Source organism: Oncorhynchus gorbuscha, linkage group LG01 (genome assembly GCF_021184085.1).
Source record: "Oncorhynchus gorbuscha isolate QuinsamMale2020 ecotype Even-year linkage group LG01, OgorEven_v1.0, whole genome shotgun sequence".
Taxonomy (NCBI): Eukaryota; Metazoa; Chordata; class Actinopteri; order Salmoniformes; family Salmonidae; genus Oncorhynchus; species Oncorhynchus gorbuscha.
The window spans coordinates 2,002,772-2,022,475 of NC_060173.1; the positions used below are offsets into that span (position 1 = coordinate 2,002,772).

At 48.4% G+C, this 19,704-nt stretch overlaps 1 protein-coding gene across 1 annotated transcript in view; it reads right to left on the reverse strand.

The window, feature by feature from the left end:
• Positions 1-19,704, reverse strand: part of myrf (myelin regulatory factor) — a 108,476-nt gene that overhangs the window by 12,632 nt on the left and 76,140 nt on the right. The window contains 8 exon segments of the mRNA XM_046297264.1: positions 6,940-7,091; positions 7,211-7,283; positions 7,599-7,759; positions 8,318-8,427; positions 16,104-16,212; positions 17,330-17,536; positions 19,427-19,492; positions 19,494-19,530. Coding sequence (XP_046153220.1) covers positions 6,940-7,091; positions 7,211-7,283; positions 7,599-7,759; positions 8,318-8,427; positions 16,104-16,212; positions 17,330-17,536; positions 19,427-19,492; positions 19,494-19,530 — 915 coding nt within the window.

A 19,704-nucleotide genomic window follows, 5' to 3' on the forward strand; every position in this document is an offset into this window, starting at 1 on the left:
AGTGGTGGACAGAGTGGTGGACAGAGCAGAGTGGTGGACAGAGCGGTGGACAGAGCGGTGGACAGAGCGGTGGACAGAGTGGTGGACAGAGTGGTGGACAGAGTGGTGGACAGAGCAGAGTGGTGGACAGAGCGGTGGACAGAGCGGTGGACAGAGCGGTGGACAGAGCAGAGTGGTGGACAGAGTGGTGGACAGAGTGGTGGACAGAGTGGTGGACAGAGTGGTGGACAGAGCGGTGGACTGAGTGGTGGACAGAGTGGTGGACAGAGTGGTGGACAGAGCGGTGGACAGAGTGGTGGACAGAGTGGTGGACAGAGCAGAGTGGTGGACAGAGCGGTGGACAGAGTGGTGGACAGAGTGGTGGACAGAGCGGTGGACAGAGTGGTGGACAGAGCGGTGGACAGAGCAGAGTGGTGGACAGAGTGGTGGACAGAGCAGAGTGGTGGACAGAGTGGTGGACAGAGCGGTGGACAGAGCGGTGGACAGAGCAGAGTGGTGGACAGAGTGGTGGATAGAGTGGTGGACAGAGTGGTGGACAGAGCAGAGTGGTGGACAGAGCAGAGTGGTGGACAGAGTGGTGGACAGAGCGGTGGACAACCGGTTCCGGTTGGAGCGAGTGGTCGCATCTGCACGTCGCTCCAACGGGTAGTATAACTTTTTCATTATATTTCATTATATCACAACGGTTTGATTTGTCTTATCTTAGCAATTTCTTCTCAGCTAGCTACATAGCCGTCTTTGTATCAAAGATAATTGCGTAATTATCGTATTTAGCCGTCCTAACGTAGTCTTCACTAGCCAGCTAGCTAACGTCCACTGATTAGCTGCACTGAGAAACTATTACTATTACACTCAACTGAACGACTTGATTAGTTTAGTGTTAGCTACCTACATAGCTGTCTTTGCTGTCTTCGTATCATCGTATCATCGTATCCAAGATAATTGTGTTGTTTAGGTTTAGAGTGTGTAGTCTTAGAGTGATTATCTTAATTTACCGAGGTTAGCTAGCCAGCTATTTGTCGTCCTTAACGTAGGTGACTCTGCTAGCTAGCCAACTCTGCTAGCTAGCCAACAGCTAGCCAACGCTAACCAACGTCTTCTGTATAGAACTCAACTACCCGGTCGCATTCACAGGTTGTATCACTTTTTCACTTCATTTCATTACAGTACAACGGTTTGATTTGTTTGATCGTAGCTAGCTACTTAGCTAGCTACATAGCCGTCTTTGTATCAAAGATAATTGTGTAGTCTAGAGCGATTTTCTAGGTTCGCTAGCCATCTATTGTCGTTCTTTTAACGCAACGTAACGTAAACAACACTGCTAGCTAGCCTGCTAGCCCCGAATAGCAACACTGCAGAAACTATTACACTCAACGGAACGACTTGATTAGTGTAGTGTCAACAACACCCACTGCCAGCTGGCCTACTTCAGCAGTACTGTATCATTTTAATCATTTTAGTCAATAAGATTCTTGCTACGTAGCTTAACTTTCTGAACATTCGAGACGTGTAGTCCACTTGTCATTCCAATCTCCTTTGCATTAGCGTAGCCTCTTCTGTAGCCTGTCAACTATGTGTCTGTTTATCCCTGTTCTCTCCTCTCTGCACAGACCATACAAACGCTCCACACCGCGTGGCCGCGGCCACCCTACTCTGGTGGTCCCAGCGCGCACGACCCACGTGGGTTCCAGGTCTCCGGTAGCCTCTGGAACTGCCAATCTGCGGTCAACAAGGCAGAGTTCATCTCAGCCTATGCCTCCCTCCAGTCCCTCGACTTCTTGGCACTGACGGAAACATGGATCACCACAGACAACACTGCTACTCCTACTGCTCTCTCTTCGTCCGCCCACGTGTTCTCACACACCCCGAGAGCGTCTGGTCAGCGGGGTGGTGGCACCGGGATCCTCATCTCTCCCAAGTGGTCATTCTCTCTTTCTCCCCTTACCCATCTGTCTATCGCCTCCTTTGAATTCCATGCTGTCACAGTTACTAGCCCTTTCAAGCTTAACATCCTTATCATTTATCGCCCTCCAGGTTCCCTCGGAGAGTTCATCAATGAGCTTGATGCCTTGATAAGCTCCTTTCCTGAGGACGGCTCACCTCTCACAGTTCTGGGCGACTTTAACCTCCCCACGTCTACCTTTGACTCTTTCCTCTCTGCCTCCTTCTTTCCACTCCTCTCCTCTTTTGACCTCACCCTCTCACCTTCCCCCCTACTCACAAGGCAGGCAATACGCTCGACCTCATCTTTACTAGATGCTGTTCTTCCACTAACCTCACTGCAACTCCCCTCCAAGTCTCCGACCACTGCCTTGTATCCTTTTCCCTCTCGCTCTCATCCAACACCTCCCACACTGCCCCTACTCGGATGGTATCGCGCCGTCCCAACCTTCGCTCTCTCTCCCCCGCTACTCTCTCCTCTTCCATCCTATCATCTCTTCCCTCCGCTCAAACCTTCTCCCACCTATCTCCTGATTCTGCCTCCTCAACCCTCCTCTCCTCCCTCTCTGCATCCCTTGACTCTCTATGTCCCCTATCCTCCAGGCCGGCTCGGTCCTCCTCCCGCTCCGTGGCTCGATGACTCATTGCGAGCTCACAGAACAGGGCTCCGGGCAGCCGAGCGGAAATGGAGGAAAACTCGCCTCCCTGCGGACCTGGCATCCTTTCACTCCCTCCTCTCTACATTTTCCTCCTCTGTCTCTGCTGCTAAAGCCACTTTCTACCACGCTAAATTCCAAGCATCTGCCTCTAACCCTAGGAAGCTCTTTGCCACCTTCTCCTCCCCTCCTGAATCCTCCGCCCCCTCCCCCTACTCCCTCTCTGCAGATGACTTCGTCAACCATTTTGAAAAGAAGGTCGACGACATCCGATCCTCGTTTGCTAAGTCAAACGACACCGCTGGTTCTGCTCACACTGCCCTACCCTGTGCTCTGACCTCTTTCTCCCCTCTCTCTCCAGATGAAATCTCGCGTCTTGTGACGGCCGGCCGCCCAACAACCTGCCCGCTTGACCCTATCCCCTCCTCTCTTCTCCAGACCATTTCCGGAGACCTTCTCCCTTACCTCACCTCGCTCATCAACTCATCCCTGACCGTTGGCTACGTCCCTTCCGTCTTCAAGAGAGCGAGAGTTGCACCCTTCTGAAAAAACCTACACTCGATCCCTCCGATGTCAACAATTACAGACCAGTATCCCTTCTTTCTTTTCTCTCCAAAACTCTTGAACGTGCCGTCCTTGGCCAGCTCTCCCGCTATCTCTCTCTGAATGACCTTCTTGATCCAAATCAGTCAGGTTTCAAGACTAGTCATTCAACTGAGACTGCTCTCCTCTGTATCACGGAGCGCTCCGCACTGCTAAAGCTAACTCTCTCTCCTCTGCTCTCATCCTTCTAGATCTATCGGCTGCCTTCGATACTGTGAACCATCAGATCCTCCTCTCCACCCTCTCCGAGTTGGGCATCTCCGGCGCGGCCCACGCTTGGATTGCGTCCTACCTGACAGGTCGCTCCTACCAGGTGGCGTGGCGAGAATCTGTCTCCCTCACCACGCGCTCTCACCACTGGTGTCCCCCAGGGCTCTGTTCTTGGCCCTCTCCTATTCTCGCTATACACCAAGTCACTTGGCTCTGTCATAACCTCACATGGTCTCTCTTATCATTGCTATGCAGACGACACACAATTAATCTTCTCCTTTCCCCCTTCTGATGACCAGGTGGCGAATCGCATCTCTGCATGTCTGGCAGACATATCAGTGTGGATGACGGATCACCACCTCAAGCTGAACCTCGGCAAGACGGAGCTGCTCTTCCTCCCGGGGAAGGACTGCCCGTTCCATGATCTCGCCATCACGGTCGACAACTCCATTGTGTCCTCCTCCCAGAGCGCCAAGAACCTTGGCGTGATCCTGGACAACACCCTGTCGTTCTCAACTAACATCAAGGCGGTGGCCCGTTCCTGTAGGTTCATGCTCTACAACATCCGCAGAGTACGACCCTGCCTCACACAGGAAGCGGCGCAGGTCCTAATCCAGGCACTTGTCATCTCCCGTCTGGATTACTGCAACTCGCTGTTGGCTGGGCTCCCTGCCTGTGCCATTAAACCCCTTCAACTCATCCAGAACGCCGCAGCCCGTCTGGTGTTCAACCTTCCCAAGTTCTCTCACGTCACCCCGCTCCTCCGTTCTCTCCACTGGCTTCCAGTTGAAGCTCGCATCCGCTACAAGACCATGGTGCTTGCCTACGGAGCTGTGAGGGGAACGGCACCTCAGTACCTCCAGGCTCTGATCAGGCCCTACACCCAAACAAGGGCACTGCGTTCATCCACCTCTGGCCTGCTCGCCTCCCTACCACTGAGGAAGTACAGCTCCCGCTCAGCCCAGTCAAAACTGTTCGCTGCCCTGGCCCCCCAATGGTGGAACAAACTCCCTCACGACGCCAGGACAGCGGAGTCAATCACCACCTTCCGGAGACACCTGAAACCCCACCTCTTTAAGGAATACCTAGGATAGGTTAAGTAATCCCTCTCACCCCACCCCCCTAAGTTTTAGATGCACTATTGTTAAGTGACTGTCCCACTGGATGTCATAAGGTGAATGCACCAATTTGTAAGTCGCTCTGGATAAGAGCGTCTGCTAAATGACTTAAATGTAAATGTAATGTAAATGGTGGACAGAGTGGTGGACAGAGTGGTGGACAGAGTGGTGGACAGAGCAGAGTGGTGGACAGAGTGGTGGACAGAGTGGTGGACAGAGTGGTGGACAGAGTGGTGGACAGAGCAGAGTGGTGGACAGAGCGGTGGACAGAGCAGAGTGGTGGACAGAGTGGTGGACAGAGCGGTGGACAGAGTGGTGGACAGAGCAGAGTGGTGGACAGAGCAGAGTGGTGGACAGAGCAGAGTGGTGGACAGAGTGGTGGACAGAGCGGTGGACAGAGTGGTGGACAGAGTGGTGGACAGAGCAGAGTGGTGGACAGAGCGGTGGTGACAGAGTGGTGGACAGAGTGGTGGACAGAGTGGTGGACAGAGTGGTGGACAGAGTGGTGGACAGAGCAGAGTGGTGGACAGAGCGGTGGACAGAGTGGTGGACAGAGTGGTGGACAGAGCAGAGTGGTGGACAGAGTGGTGGACAGAGCAGAGTGGTGGACAGAGCAGAGTGGTGGACAGAGCAGAGTGGTGGACAGAGTGGTGGACAGAAGCGGTGGACAGAGTGGTGGACAGAGCGGTGGACAGAGTGGTGGACAGAGCGGTGGACAGAGTGGTGGACAGAGTGGTGGACAGAGCAGAGTGGTGGACAGAGCGGTGGACAGAGCAGAGTGGTGGACAGAGCAGAGTGGTGGACAGAGTGGTGGACAGAGTGGTGGACAGAGCGGTGGACAGAGTGGTGGACAGAGCGGTGGACAGAGCAGAGTGGTGGACAGAGCAGAGTGGTGGACAGAGTGGTGGACAGAGCGGTGGACAGAGTGGTGGACAGAGCGGTGGACAGAGCAGAGTGGTGGACAGAGCAGAGTGGTGGACAGAGTGGTGGACAGAGCGGTGGACAGAGTGGTGGACAGAGTGGTGGACAGAGCGGTGGACAGAGCGGTGGACAGAGCGGTGGACAGAGCAGAGTGGTGGACAGAGCGGTGGACAGAGTGGTGGACAGAGCAGAGTGGTGGACAGAGCGGTGGACAGAGTGGTGGACAGAGTGGTGGACAGAGTGGTGGACAGAGTGGTGGACAGAGTGGTGGACAGAGAGGTGGACAGAGAGGTGGACAGAGCAGAGTGGTGGACAGAGCGGTGGACAGAGTGGTGGACAGAGTGGTGGACAGAGTGGTGGACAGAGCGGTGGACAGAGCGGTGGACAGAGTGGTGGAAAGAAAGTGACCGTAGCAGTGAAGAGGAGCATCCAAGATACATACAGGGAGCAGGAAGCTACATAGCTACATAGGACATAAGATACATACAGGGAGCAGGAAGCTACATAGCTACAGATGACATAAGAGACATACAGGGAGCAGGAAGCTACATAGCTACATAGGACATAAGATACATACAGGGAGCAGGAAGCTACATAGCTACAGATGACATAAGAGACATACAGGGAGCAGGAAGCTACATAGCTACATAGGACATAAGATACATACAGGGAGCAGGAAGCTACATAGCTACAGAGGACATAAGAGACATACAGGAGCAGGAAGCTACATAGCTACATAGCTACAGAGGACATAAGATACATACAGGAGCAGGAAGCTTCATAGCTACAGAGGACATAAGATACATACAGGGAGCAGGAAGCTACATAGCTACAGATGACATAAGAGACATACAGGGAGCAGGAAGCTACATAGCTACAGAGGACATAAGAGACATACAGGGAGCAGGAAGCTACATAGCTACAGATGACATAAGATACATACAGGGAGCAGGAAGCTACATAGCTACATAGGACGTAAGGAAAAGAATAGCGATATTACTCACATGGCTACAGAAGGCAGAGAGTACACAGGAGAAACGCAAAGGAGAGAGCAGTGAAACTCGTTTGTGTGTGATGTAGGATGTAGTGTGCATGCAGCCCTGAGACATGGCTGGTGACTCCTGTGTGGTCATGTTTCAGGGCTACAGGTATATGGGTGATGCATCTGGATGTGGTCATGTTTCAGGGCTACAGGTCTGGATGTGGTCATGTTTCAGGGCTACAGGTCTGGATGTGGTCATGTTTCAGGGCTACGGGGATATGGTTGATGTATCTGGATGTGGTCATGTTTCAGGGCTACAGGTCTGGATGTGGTCATGTTTCAGGGCTACGGGGATATGGGTGATGTATCTGGATGTGGTCATGTTTCAGGGCTACAGGTCTGGATGTGGTCATGTTTCAGGGCTACGGGGATATGGGTGATGTATCTGGATGTGGTCATGTTTCAGGGCTACGGGGATATGGTTGATGTATCTGGTGGTCATACGTACACGTCTTTCTCGCTGACGTCCCCTCTGTGGTGCAGTGTCAACACATAGAGTACGGACATGGAGATGACACTGAAGGCCATGACGACGACCAGAGCCAGAATGGTTCCCTGCATGAACCTGTGACTGATGCAGCCCTGCTCTGGAGTCGCACTCTGGAATGACATCGAAACACAGGTTTGACATTTTAAATGCTGGTTTTCCAGGTGTAGGGAGAGAGAGCGAGAGAGAGGAGGGCTTCTGTACTGGTGTTCATGTGTAGGGAAACATCTACCTTATTTCCAGGTTTCACTGTCTTCCTCTTCAGGGGACCACTTCCTGTCCTGCTGAACTGGCTCCCTGATTGGCTGGAGACAGAGACAGGAAGATTTGAAAAGCATCACCCACCAAATACATTTGGTATGTCAAATAATTAAAAATACTGGACCAGCACTTGATTACCAATGGAATTGTACCAATAGGTATAATCAAGTGCTCCTCTTAGAATGTATTTAACATGTAAAGGTGTGGTATAATCATGTAAAGGTGTGGTATAATCATGTAAAGGTGTGGTATAATCATGTAAAGGTGTGGTATAATCATGTAAAGGTGTGGTATAATCATGTAAAGGTGTGGTATAATCATGTAAAGGTGTGGTATAATCATGTAAAGGTGTGTCCTACCTGGTGGTGCCTCCGCTGACTGTACTCTTCATGCTGTCCAGACGGCGGAGTTTGGCCAGCTTCCTGCTCCAGCGCTCCAGCTCATCTATACGAGTCTCCAGGTTGTCAGTCAGTTTACACAGCTCCTTCACTGCACCGACGTTCTCCATGAAGATACGGTCCTAGAGAGAGACAGAGAGAGAGGGGAGAGACAGGGGGGTGAGGGAGGAGGGTTGGGTGAGGGAGGAGGGGGGTGAGTGAGGGAGGGAGGGAGGGAGGGAGGGAGGGGGAGACAGTGAGGGAGGGAGGGTGAGGGAAGGGGAGAGAGTGAGGGAGGGAGGGAAAGAGAGGGAGAGGGAGGCAGGAGAGAGGGGTGGAGGGCAAAGGGAGGGAGGAAGAGAGGAAGAGAGGGGGAGGCAGGGAGAGGGGAGAGAAAGACACAGGGAGAGGGGGAGTAAGAGAGAGAGAGAGGGGAGAGAGGGAGGCACAGAAGTCAATGTCTGTTGCAAATTCCGGAAACTTTTCCAGAGTTCTCGGCTCCTTAGACATCTCAGATGGAGGATTTCCAGTTTCTAAGGAGATAGAAAACAGTATTCCTGGTTGCTGTGTGTGTGTGTGTGTGTGTGTGTGTGTGTGTGTGTGTGTGTGTGTGTGTGTGTGTGTGTGTGTGTGTGTGTGTGTGTGTGTGTGTGTGTGTGTGTGTGTGTGTGTGTGTGTGTGTGTGTGTGTGTGTGTGCTACCTTGTTGACCACCAGAAGTTTAGGGATGGTCTCTCCATTGGAACAGATGACGTCTCCTCCCTCCTTCACGGCTTCAGGCAGAATCTGCTGCACGTCCTGAGCAATCACTCCTGGATAACACAACACCTTACTGTAAACTCCTATCACTCCTGGATAACACAACACCTTACTGTAAACTCCTATCACTCCTGGATAACACAACACCTTACTGTAAACTCCTATCACTCCTGGATAACACAACACCTTACTGTAAACTCCTATCACTCCTGGATAACACAACACCTTACTGTAAACTCCTATCACTCCTGGATAACACAACACCTTACTGTAAACTCCTATCACTCCTGGATAACACAACACCTTACTGTAAACTCCTATCACTCCTGGATAACACAACACCTTACTGTAAACTCCTATCACTCCTGGATAACACAACACCTTACTGTAAACTCCTATCACTCCTGGATAACACAACACCTTACTGTAAACTCCTATCACTCCTGGATAACACAACACCTTACTGTAAACTCCTATCACTCCTGGATAATATCACACCTTACTGTAAACTAAACTCCTATCACTCCTAGATAACACAACACCTTACTGTAAACTAAACTCCTATCACTCCTAGATAACACAACACCTTACTGTAAACTAAACTCCTATCACTCCTGGATAATATCACACCTTACTGTAAACTAAACTCCTATCACTCCTGGATAATATCACACCTTACTGTAAATCGTATCACTCCTAGATAATACAACACCTTACTGTAAATCCTATCACTCCTAGGTAATACAACACCTTACTGTAAGATCCTGGAGACATTGTAGCATGGGATCGTAGGAGATACAACAGAAGACAACATGGGGAAGCAGGATGTATAGAGACAGACAATATGGGGAAGCAGGATGTATAGAGACAGACAATATGGGGAAGCAGGATGTATAGAGACAGACAATATGGGGAAGCAGGATGTATAGAGACAGACCTTCCTTCTGGATAATATCAATATGGGAAGCAGGATGTATAGAGACAGACAATATGGGGAAGCAGGATGTATAGAGACAGACAATATGGGGAAGCAGGATGTATAGAGACAGACAATATGGGGAAGCAGGATGTATAGAGACAGACAATATGGGGAAGCAGGATGTATAGAGACAGACAATATGGGGAAGCAGGATGTATAGAGACAGACAATATGGGGAAGCAGGATGTATAGAGACAGACAATATGGGGAAGCAGGATGTATAGAGACAGACAATATGGGAAGCAGGATGTATAGAGACAGACAATATGGGAAGCAGGATGTATAGAGACAGACAATATGGGGAAGCAGGATGTATAGAGACAGACAATATGGGGGAGCAGGATGTATAGAGACAGACAATATGGGGAAGCAGGATGTATAGAGACAGACAATATGGGGAAGCAGGATGTATAGAGACAGACAATATGGGGCAGCAGGATGTATAGAGACAGACAATATGGGGGAGCAGGATGTATAGAGACAGACAATATGGGGAAGCAGGATGTATAGAGACAGACAATATGGGGGAGCAGGATGTATAGAGACAGACAATATGGGGAAGCAGGATGTATAGAGACAGACAATATGGGGAGCAGGATGTATAGAGACAGACAATATGGGGAAGCAGGATGTATAGAGACAGACAATATGGGGGAGCAGGATGTATAGAGACAGACAATATGGGGAAGCAGGATGTATAGAGACAGACAATATGGGGGAGCAGGATGTATAGAGACAGACAATATGGGGAAGCAGGATGTATAGAGACAGACAATATGGGGAAGCAGGATGTATAGAGACAGACAATATGGGGAAGCAGGATGTATAGAGACAGACAATATGGGGAAGCAGGATGTATAGAGACAGACAATATGGGGAAGCAGGATGTATAGAGACAGACAATATGGGGAAGCAGGATGTATAGAGACAGACAATATGGGGGAGCAGGATGTATAGAGACAGACAATATGGGGAAGCAGGATGTATAGAGACAGACAATATGGGGGAGCAGGATGTATAGAGACAGACAATATGGGGAAGCAGGATGTATAGAGACAGACAATATGGGGGAGCAGGATGTATAGAGACAGACAATATGGGGAAGCAGGATGTATAGAGACAGACAATATGGGGGAGCAGGATGTATAGAGACAGACAATATGGGGAAGCAGGCTGTATAGAGACAGACAATATGGGGAAGCAGGATGTATAGAGACAGACAATATGGGGAAGCAGGATGTATAGAGACAGACAATATGGGGGAGCAGGATGTATAGAGACAGACAATATGGGGGGAGCAGGATGTATAGAGACAGACAACATGGGGAAGCAGGATGTATAGAGACAGACAATATGGGGGAGCAGGGTGTATAGAGACAGACAATATGGGGAGCAGGATGTATAGAGACAGACAACATGGGGAAGCAGGATGTATAGAGACAGACAATATGGGGAAGCAGGATGTATAGAGACAGACAATATGGGGAGCAGGATGTATAGAGACAGACAATATGGGGAAGCAGGATGTATAGAGACAGACAATATGGGGAGCAGGATGTATAGAGACAGACAATATGGGGAAGCAGGATGTATAGAGACAGACAATATGGGGAGCAGGATGTATAGAGACAGACAATATGGGGAAGCAGGATGTATAGAGACAGACAATATGGGGAAGCAGGATGTATAGAGACAGACAATATGGGGGAGCAGGATGTATAGAGACAGACAATATGGGGAAGCAGGATGTATAGAGACAGACAATATGGGGAAGCAGGATGTATAGAGACAGACAATATGGGGGAGCAGGATGTATAGAGACAGACAATATGGGGAAGCAGGCTGTATAGAGACAGACAATATGGGGAAGCAGGATGTATAGAGACAGACAATATGGGGAAGCAGGATGTATAGAGACAGACAATATGGGGAAGCAGGATGTATAGAGACAGACAATATGGGGAAGCAGGATGTATAGAGACAGACAATATGGGGAAGCAGGATGTATAGAGACAGACAATATGGGGAAGCAGGATGTATAGAGACAGACAATATGGGGGAGCAGGATGTATAGAGACAGACAATATGGGGAAGCAGGATGTATAGAGACAGACAATATGGGGGAGCAGGATGTATAGAGACAGACAATATGGGGAAGCAGGATGTATAGAGACAGACAATATGGGGAAGCAGGATGTATAGAGACAGACAATATGGGGAAGCAGGATGTATAGAGACAGACAATATGGGGACAGCAGGATGTATAGAGACAGACAATATGGGGAAGCAGGATGTATAGAGACAGACAATATGGGGAAGCAGGATGTATAGAGACAGACAATATGGGGAAGCAGGATGTATAGAGACAGACAATATGGGGAAGCAGGATGTATAGAGACAGACAATATGGGGAAGCAGGATGTATAGAGACAGACAATATGGGGAAGCAGGATGTATAGAGACAGACAATATGGGGAAGCAGGATGTATAGAGACAGACAATATGGGGAAGCAGGATGTATAGAGACAGACAATATGGGGAAGCAGGATGTATAGAGACAGACAATATGGGGGAGCAGGATGTATAGAGACAGACAATATGGGGGAGCAGGATGTATAGAGACAGACAATATGGGGGAGCAGGATGTATAGAGACAGACAATATGGGGAAGCAGGATGTATAGAGACAGACAATATGGGGGAGCAGGATGTATAGAGACAGACAATATGGGGAAGCAGGATGTATAGAGACAGACAATATGGGGAAGCAGGATGTATAGAGACAGACAATATGGGGAAGCAGGATGTATAGAGACAGACAATATGGGGAAGCAGGATGTATAGAGACAGACAATATGGGGATATGCAGGATGTATAGGATGTATATAGGTAGAGACAGACAATATGGGGAAGCAGGATGTATAGAGACAGACAATATGGGGAAGCAGGGTGTATATAGGTAGAGACAGACAACATGGGGAAGCAGGATGTATAGAGACAGACAATATGGGGAAGCAGGATGTATAGAGACAGACAATATGGGGGAGCAGGGTGTATATAGGTAGAGACAGACAATATGGGGGAGCAGGATGTATAGAGACAGACAATATGGGGAAGCAGGATGTATAGAGGTAGAGACAGACAATATGGGGAAGCAGGATGTATAGAGACAGACAATATGGGGAAGCAGGATGTATAGAGACAGACAATATGGGGAAGCAGGATGTATAGAGACAGACAATATGGGGAAGCAGGATGTATAGAGACAGACAATATGGGGGAGCAGGGTGTATATAGGTAGAGACAGACAATATGGGGGAGCAGGATGTATAGAGACAGACAATATGGGGGAGAAGGGTGTATATAGGTAGAGACAGACAACATGGGGAAGCAGGATGTATAGAGACAGACAATATGGGGAAGCAGGATGTATAGAGACAGACAATATGGGGGAGCAGGGTGTATATAGGTAGAGACAGACAATATGGGGGAGCAGGATGTATAGAGACAGACAATATGGGGAAGCAGGATGTATATATATATATATCCCCCCCCTCCTCCCTCTCTGCAGATGACTTCGTCAACCATTTTGAAAAGAAGGTCGACGACATCCGATCCTCGTTTGCTAAGTCAAACGACACCGCTGGTTCTGCTCACAGTGCCCTACCCTGTGCTCTGACCTCTTTCTCCCCTCTCTCTCCAGATGAAATCTCGCGTCTTGTGACGGCCGGCCGCCCAACAACCTGCCCGCTTGACCCTATCCCCTCCTCTCTTCTCCAGACCATTTCCGGAGACCTTCTCCCTTACCTCACCTCGCTCATCAACTTATCCCTGACCGCTGGCTACGTCCCTTCCGTCTTCAAGAGAGCGAGAGTTGTACCCCTTCTGAAAAAACCTACACTCGATCCCTCCGATGTCAACAACTACAGACCAGTATCCCTTCTTTCTTTTCTCTCCAAAACTCTTGAACGTGCCGTCCTTGGTCAGCTCTCCCGCTATCTCTCTCAGAATGACCTTCTTGATCCAAATCAGTCAGGTTTCAAGACTAGTCATTCAACTGAGACTGCTCTTCTCTGTATCACGGAGGCGCTCCGCACCGCTAAAGCTAACTCTCTCTCCTCTGCTCTCATCCTTCTAGACCTATCGGCTGCCTTCGATACTGTGAACCATCAGATACTCCTCTCCACCCTCTCCGAGTTGGGCATCTCCGGCGTGGCCCACGCTTGGATTGCGTCCTACCTGACAGGTCGCTCCTACCAGGTGGCGTGGCGAGAATCTGTCTCCTCACCATGCGCTCTCACCACTGGTGTCCCCCAGGGCTCTGTTCTAGGCCCTCTCCTATTCTCGCTATACACCAAGTCACTTGGCTCTGTCATAACCTCACACGGTCTCTCCTATCATTGCTATGCAGACGACACACAATTAATCTTCTCCTTTCCCCCTTCTGATGACCAGGTGGCGAATCGCATCTCTGCATGTCTGGCAGGCATATCAGTGTGGATGACGGATCACCACCTCAAGCTGAACTTCGGCAAGACGGAGCTGCTCTTCCTCCCGGGGAAGGACTGCCCGTTCCATGATCTCGCCATCACGGTTGACAACTCCATTGTGTCCTCCTCCCAGAGCGCTAAGAACCTTGGCGTGATCCTGGACAACACCCTGTCGTTCTCAACTAACATCAAGGCGGTGGCCCGTTCCTGTAGGTTCATGCTCTACAACATCCGCAGAGTACGACCCTGCCTCACACAGGAAGCGGCACAGGTCCTAATCCAGGCACTTGTCATCTCCCGTCTGGATTACTGCAACTCGCTGTTGGCTGGGCTCCTGCCTGTGCCATTAAACCCCTACAACTCATCCAGAACGCCGCAGCCCGTCTGGTGTTCAACCTTCCCAAGTTCTCTCACGTCACCCCGCTCCTCCGCTCTCTCCACTGGCTTCCAGTTGAAGCTCGCATCCACTACAAGACCATGGTGCTTGCCTACGGAGCTGTGAGGGGAACGGCACCTCAGTACCTCCAGGCTCTGATCAGGCCCTACACCCAAATAAGGGCACTGCGTTCATCCACCTCTGGCCTGCTCGCCTCCCTACCACTGAGGAAGTACAGTTCCCGATCAGCCCAGTCAAAACTGTTCGCTGCTCTGGCTCCCCAATGGTGGAACAAACTCCCTCACGACGCCAGGACAGCGGAGTCAATCACCACCTTCCGGAGACACCTGAAACCCCACCTCTTTAAGGAATACCTAGGATAGGATAAAGTAATCCTTCTCACCCCCCCTCCCCCTTAAAATATGTAGATGCACTATTGTAAAGTGGCTGTTCTACTGGATGTCATAAGGTGAATGCACCAATTTGTAAGTCGCTCTGGATAAGAGCGTCTGCTAAATGACTTAAATGTAAATGTAATATAGGTAGAGACAGACAATATGGGGGAGCAGGATGTATAGAGACAGACAATATGGGGAAGCAGGATGTATATAGGTAGAGACAGACAATATGGGGGAGCAGAATGTATAGTGGTAGAGACAGACAATATGGGGGAGCAGGATGTATAGAGGTAGAGACAGACAATATGGGGGAGCAGGATGTATAGAGGTAGAGACAGACAATATGGGGGAGCAGGATGTATAGAGGTAGAGACAGACAATATGGGGGAGCAGGCTGTATAGAGGTAGAGACAGACAATATGGGGGAGCAGGCTGTATATAGGTAGAGACAGACAATATGGGGGAGCAGGCTGTATATAGGTAGAGACAGACAATATGGGGGAGCAGGATGTATAGAGACAGACAATATGGGGGAGCAGGATGTATAGAGGTAGAGACAGACAATATGGGGGAGCAGGCTGTATATAGGTAGAGACAGACAATATGGGGGAGCGGGATGTATAGAGACAGACAATATGGGGGAGCAGGGTGTATAGAGGTAGAGACAGACAATATGGGGGAGCAGGTTGTATATAGGTAGAGACAGACAATATGGGGGAGCAGGATGTATAGTGGTAGAGACAGACAATATGGGGGAGCAGGCTGTATATAGGTAGAGACAGACAATATGGGGGAGCAGGCTGTATAGAGGTAGAGACAGACAATATGGGGAGTAGGATGTATAGAGGTAGAGACAGACAATATGGGGAGCAGGATGTATAGAGGTAGAGACAGACAATATGGCGGAGCAGGATGTATAGAGGTAGAGACAGACAATATGGGGGAGCAGGGTGTATAGAGACAGACAATATGGGGGAGCAGGGTGTATAGAGGTAGAGACAGACAATATGGGGGAGCAGAATGTATAGAGGTAGAGACAGACAATATGGGGGAGCAGGATGTATAGAGACAGACAATATGGGGGAGCAGGATGTATAGAGGTAGAGACAGACAATATGGGGGAGCAGGATGTATAGAGACAGACAATATGGGGGAGCAGGCTGTATATAGGTAGAGACAGACAATATGGGGCATCACAACACAAATCCAATCTACAGGGAGGATGTATACACAAAATAACAGATCACAGATACAATAGGAATGCAATAGATTTCAGTGCTATTGATTGTCTATTGATTGCTATTGGTTGTGTATTGATTGCTATTGGTTGTGTATTGATTGCTATTGGTTGTGTATTGATTGTTATTGGTTGTCTATTGATTGCTATTGGTTGTGTATTGATTGCTATTGGTTGTGTATTGATTGCTATTGGTTGTGTATTGATTGCTATTGGTTGTCTATTGATTGCTGTTGGTTGTCTTGGTTACCAGTCTCTGGGCTGGAGTCGATGCCCATGCTGGAAGCAAACTCAGGCTTGTACTGATAATGAACCAGCCTCATCTGACTGATCCGCTTCAGGTTGTCTGTAGTGTTTACCTATTCACACACACACACACACACACACACACACACACACACACACACACACACACACACACACACACACACACACACACACACACACACACACACACACACACACACACACACACACACACACACACACACACACACACACACACACACACACACACACACACACACACACACACACACACACACACAGAGAGAGAGAGGATGACAATGTATGGATGTTACTGTGGAGCTACATACAGAGCATACAGAACCTACAGAACATACAGAACATATAGAACATATAGAACATACAGAACCTACAGAACATACAAAACATATAGAACATACAAACATATAGAGCATACAGAACATACAGAACATATAGAACATACAGAACATATAGAACATACAGAACATACAGAACGTACAGAACATACAGAACATATAGAACATACAGAACATACAGAACATACAGAACATATAGAACATACAGAACATACAGAACGTACAGAACATACAGAACATACAGAACATACAGAACATACAGAACATACAGAACATATAAAACATACAGAACATACAGAACATACAGAACATATAAAACATACAGAACATACAGAACATACAGAACATACAGAACATATAAAACATATAAAACATACAGAACATACAGAACATACAGAACATACAGAACATACAGAACATACAGAACATATAGAACATATAAAACATACAGAACATATAGAACATACAGAACATATAGAACATACAGAACATATAGAACATACAGAACATACAGAACATATAGAACATATAAAACATACAGAACATATAGAACATATAAAACATACAGAACATACAGAACATATAGAACATACAGAACATATAGAACATACAGAACATACAGAACATATAGAACATATAGAACATACAGAACATATAGAACATATAAAACATACAGAACATATAGAACATATAAAACATACAGAACATACAGAACATATAAAACATACAGAACCTACAGAACATACAGAACATACAGATAATATAGAACATATAGAACGTACAGAACATATAGCTATAGTTGGATGAACTTCACAAACACATGCAGAACATACACCACATACATCCTCCTCACCTCGTGGACGTTCTCTTTAGCGGTCAGCCGTATATCGGACGGGTGTACCAGTGACCCCATGACCTTCAGGTTACCGTGGATTACCATGGCCTCGTCTGGTCGGTCTGTGTTGATACCGACCCGGCCGTGGTGGTACACTGAGTCAGGTAGCTGGCCACGCTGCCACAACACCTCACTGTCACTCTCAAACTGACCCGGGTTAGACGCCTGGAAACCCAGAGAGGGAGGGACAGATAACACCGAGATATTTAGACGGAGAAAGTGTAAAGTTGAGATGTGAAAGATGATTTGAGTTACATATGTAACTACAGGTCCTGGATTCCTCTTTCGTTTGCAGTGTTAGTACTACACCGAGTAGGTTCCTCAACAAGCTGATCTGCGTTTGCAGTGTTAGTACCACACCGAGTAGGTTCCTCAACAAGCTGATCTGCGTTTGCAGTGTTAGTACCACACGGAGTAGGTTCCTCAACAAGCTGATCTGCGTTTGCAGTGTTAGTACCACACCGAGTAGCTTCCTCAACAAGCTGATCTGTGTTTGCAGTGTTAGTACCACACCGAGTAGGTTCCTCAACAAGCTGATCTGCGTTTGCAGTGTTAGTACCACACCGAGTAGGTTCCTCAACAAGCTGATCTGCGTTTGCAGTGTTAGTACCACACCGAGTAGGTTCCTCAACAAGCTGATCTGCGTTTGCAGTGTTAGTACCACACCAGTAGTAGCTTCCTCAACAAGCTGATCTGCGTTTGCAGTGTTAGTACCACACTTAGTAGGTTCCTCAACAAGCTGATCTGCGTTTGCAGTGTTAGTACCACACCGAGTAGCTTCCTCAACAAGCTGATCTGCGTTTGCAGTGTTAGTACTACACCGAGTAGCTTCCTCAACAAGCTGATCTGCGTTTGCAGTGTTAGTACTACACAGAGTAGCTTCCTCAACAAGCTGATCTGCGTTTGCAGTGTTAGTACCACACCGAGTAGCTTCCTCAACAAGCTGATCTGCGTTTGTATGAATGTAGACCACAACAGATGTAGACAGATGGGTATCAGGGTTGGGTCTCTTTACATTTCAATTCAGTAAGGAAACTACAATTCTCATTTTGGAATCATGAGCACAATTTCAGTTTATTTCCTGCTAGGTAAATACTGAGGTATATCAGAAGAGGACAGAGACAGCCAGACTGACAGAGGTTATTGAGATAGATCAGAAGAGGACAGACACGGCCAGACTGACAGAGGTTATTGAGACAGATCAGAAGAGGACAGACACGGCCAGACTGACAGGTTATTGAGATAGATCAGAAGAGGACGGTCAGACAGACACGGCCAGACTGACAGAGGTTATTGAGACAGATCAGAAGAGGACAGACACGGCCAGACTGACAGAGGTTATTGAGACAGATCAGAAGAGGACAGACACGGCCAGACTGACAGGTTATTGAGATAGATCAGAAGAGGACGGTCAGACAGACACGGCCAGACTGACAGAGGTTATTGAGGTAGATTAGAAGAGGACGGTCAGACAGACACGGCCAGACTGACAGAGGTTATTGAGGTAGATTAGAAGAGGATGGTCAGACAGACACGGCCAGACTGACAGAGGTTATAGAGGTAGATTAGAAGAGGATGGTCAGACAGACACGGCCAGACTGACAGAGGTTATTGATGTAGATTAGAAGAGGATGGTCAGACAGACACGGCCAGACTGACAGAGGTTATTGAGGTAGATTAGAAGAGGACGGTCAGACAGACACGGCCAGACTGACAGAGGTTATTGAGATAGATCAGAAGAGGACGGTCAGACAGACACGGCCAGACTGACAGAGGTTATTGAGATAGATCAGAAGAGGACGGTCAGACAGACACGGCCAGACTGACAGAGGTTATTGAGATAGATCAGAAGAGGACCCCTTGGTCAGACAGACACGGCCAGACTGACAGGTTATTGAGACAGATCAGAAGAGGACAGACACGGCCAGACTGACAGAGGTTATTGAGATAGATCAGAAGAGGACGGTCAGACAGACACGGCCAGACTGACAGAGGTTATTGAGATAGATCAGAAGAGGACGGTCAGACAGACACGGCCAGACTGACAGAGGTTACCCTGACGATGATCCTCTCGGACACCTGCGCGGCCACCGTGAAGCTCTGACTGTGGGTCTGGGTCTGGGCCTGGGCCTGCAACGCTTACCACCAACATGAAGTACCTATGAAGTAAAACAATTCAAAACAATTCATCCACATTTGTGTCTTTGTATTTTCCATGAAATGTATTTGACTGCCAAAAAGTAAAGTAAACACACTTTAAAGAAGGCAATGTGGGATTCAAAGAACATTGGAAAGTTCAAAAAGAGGATTATTCGATCACATTATTCAATTGT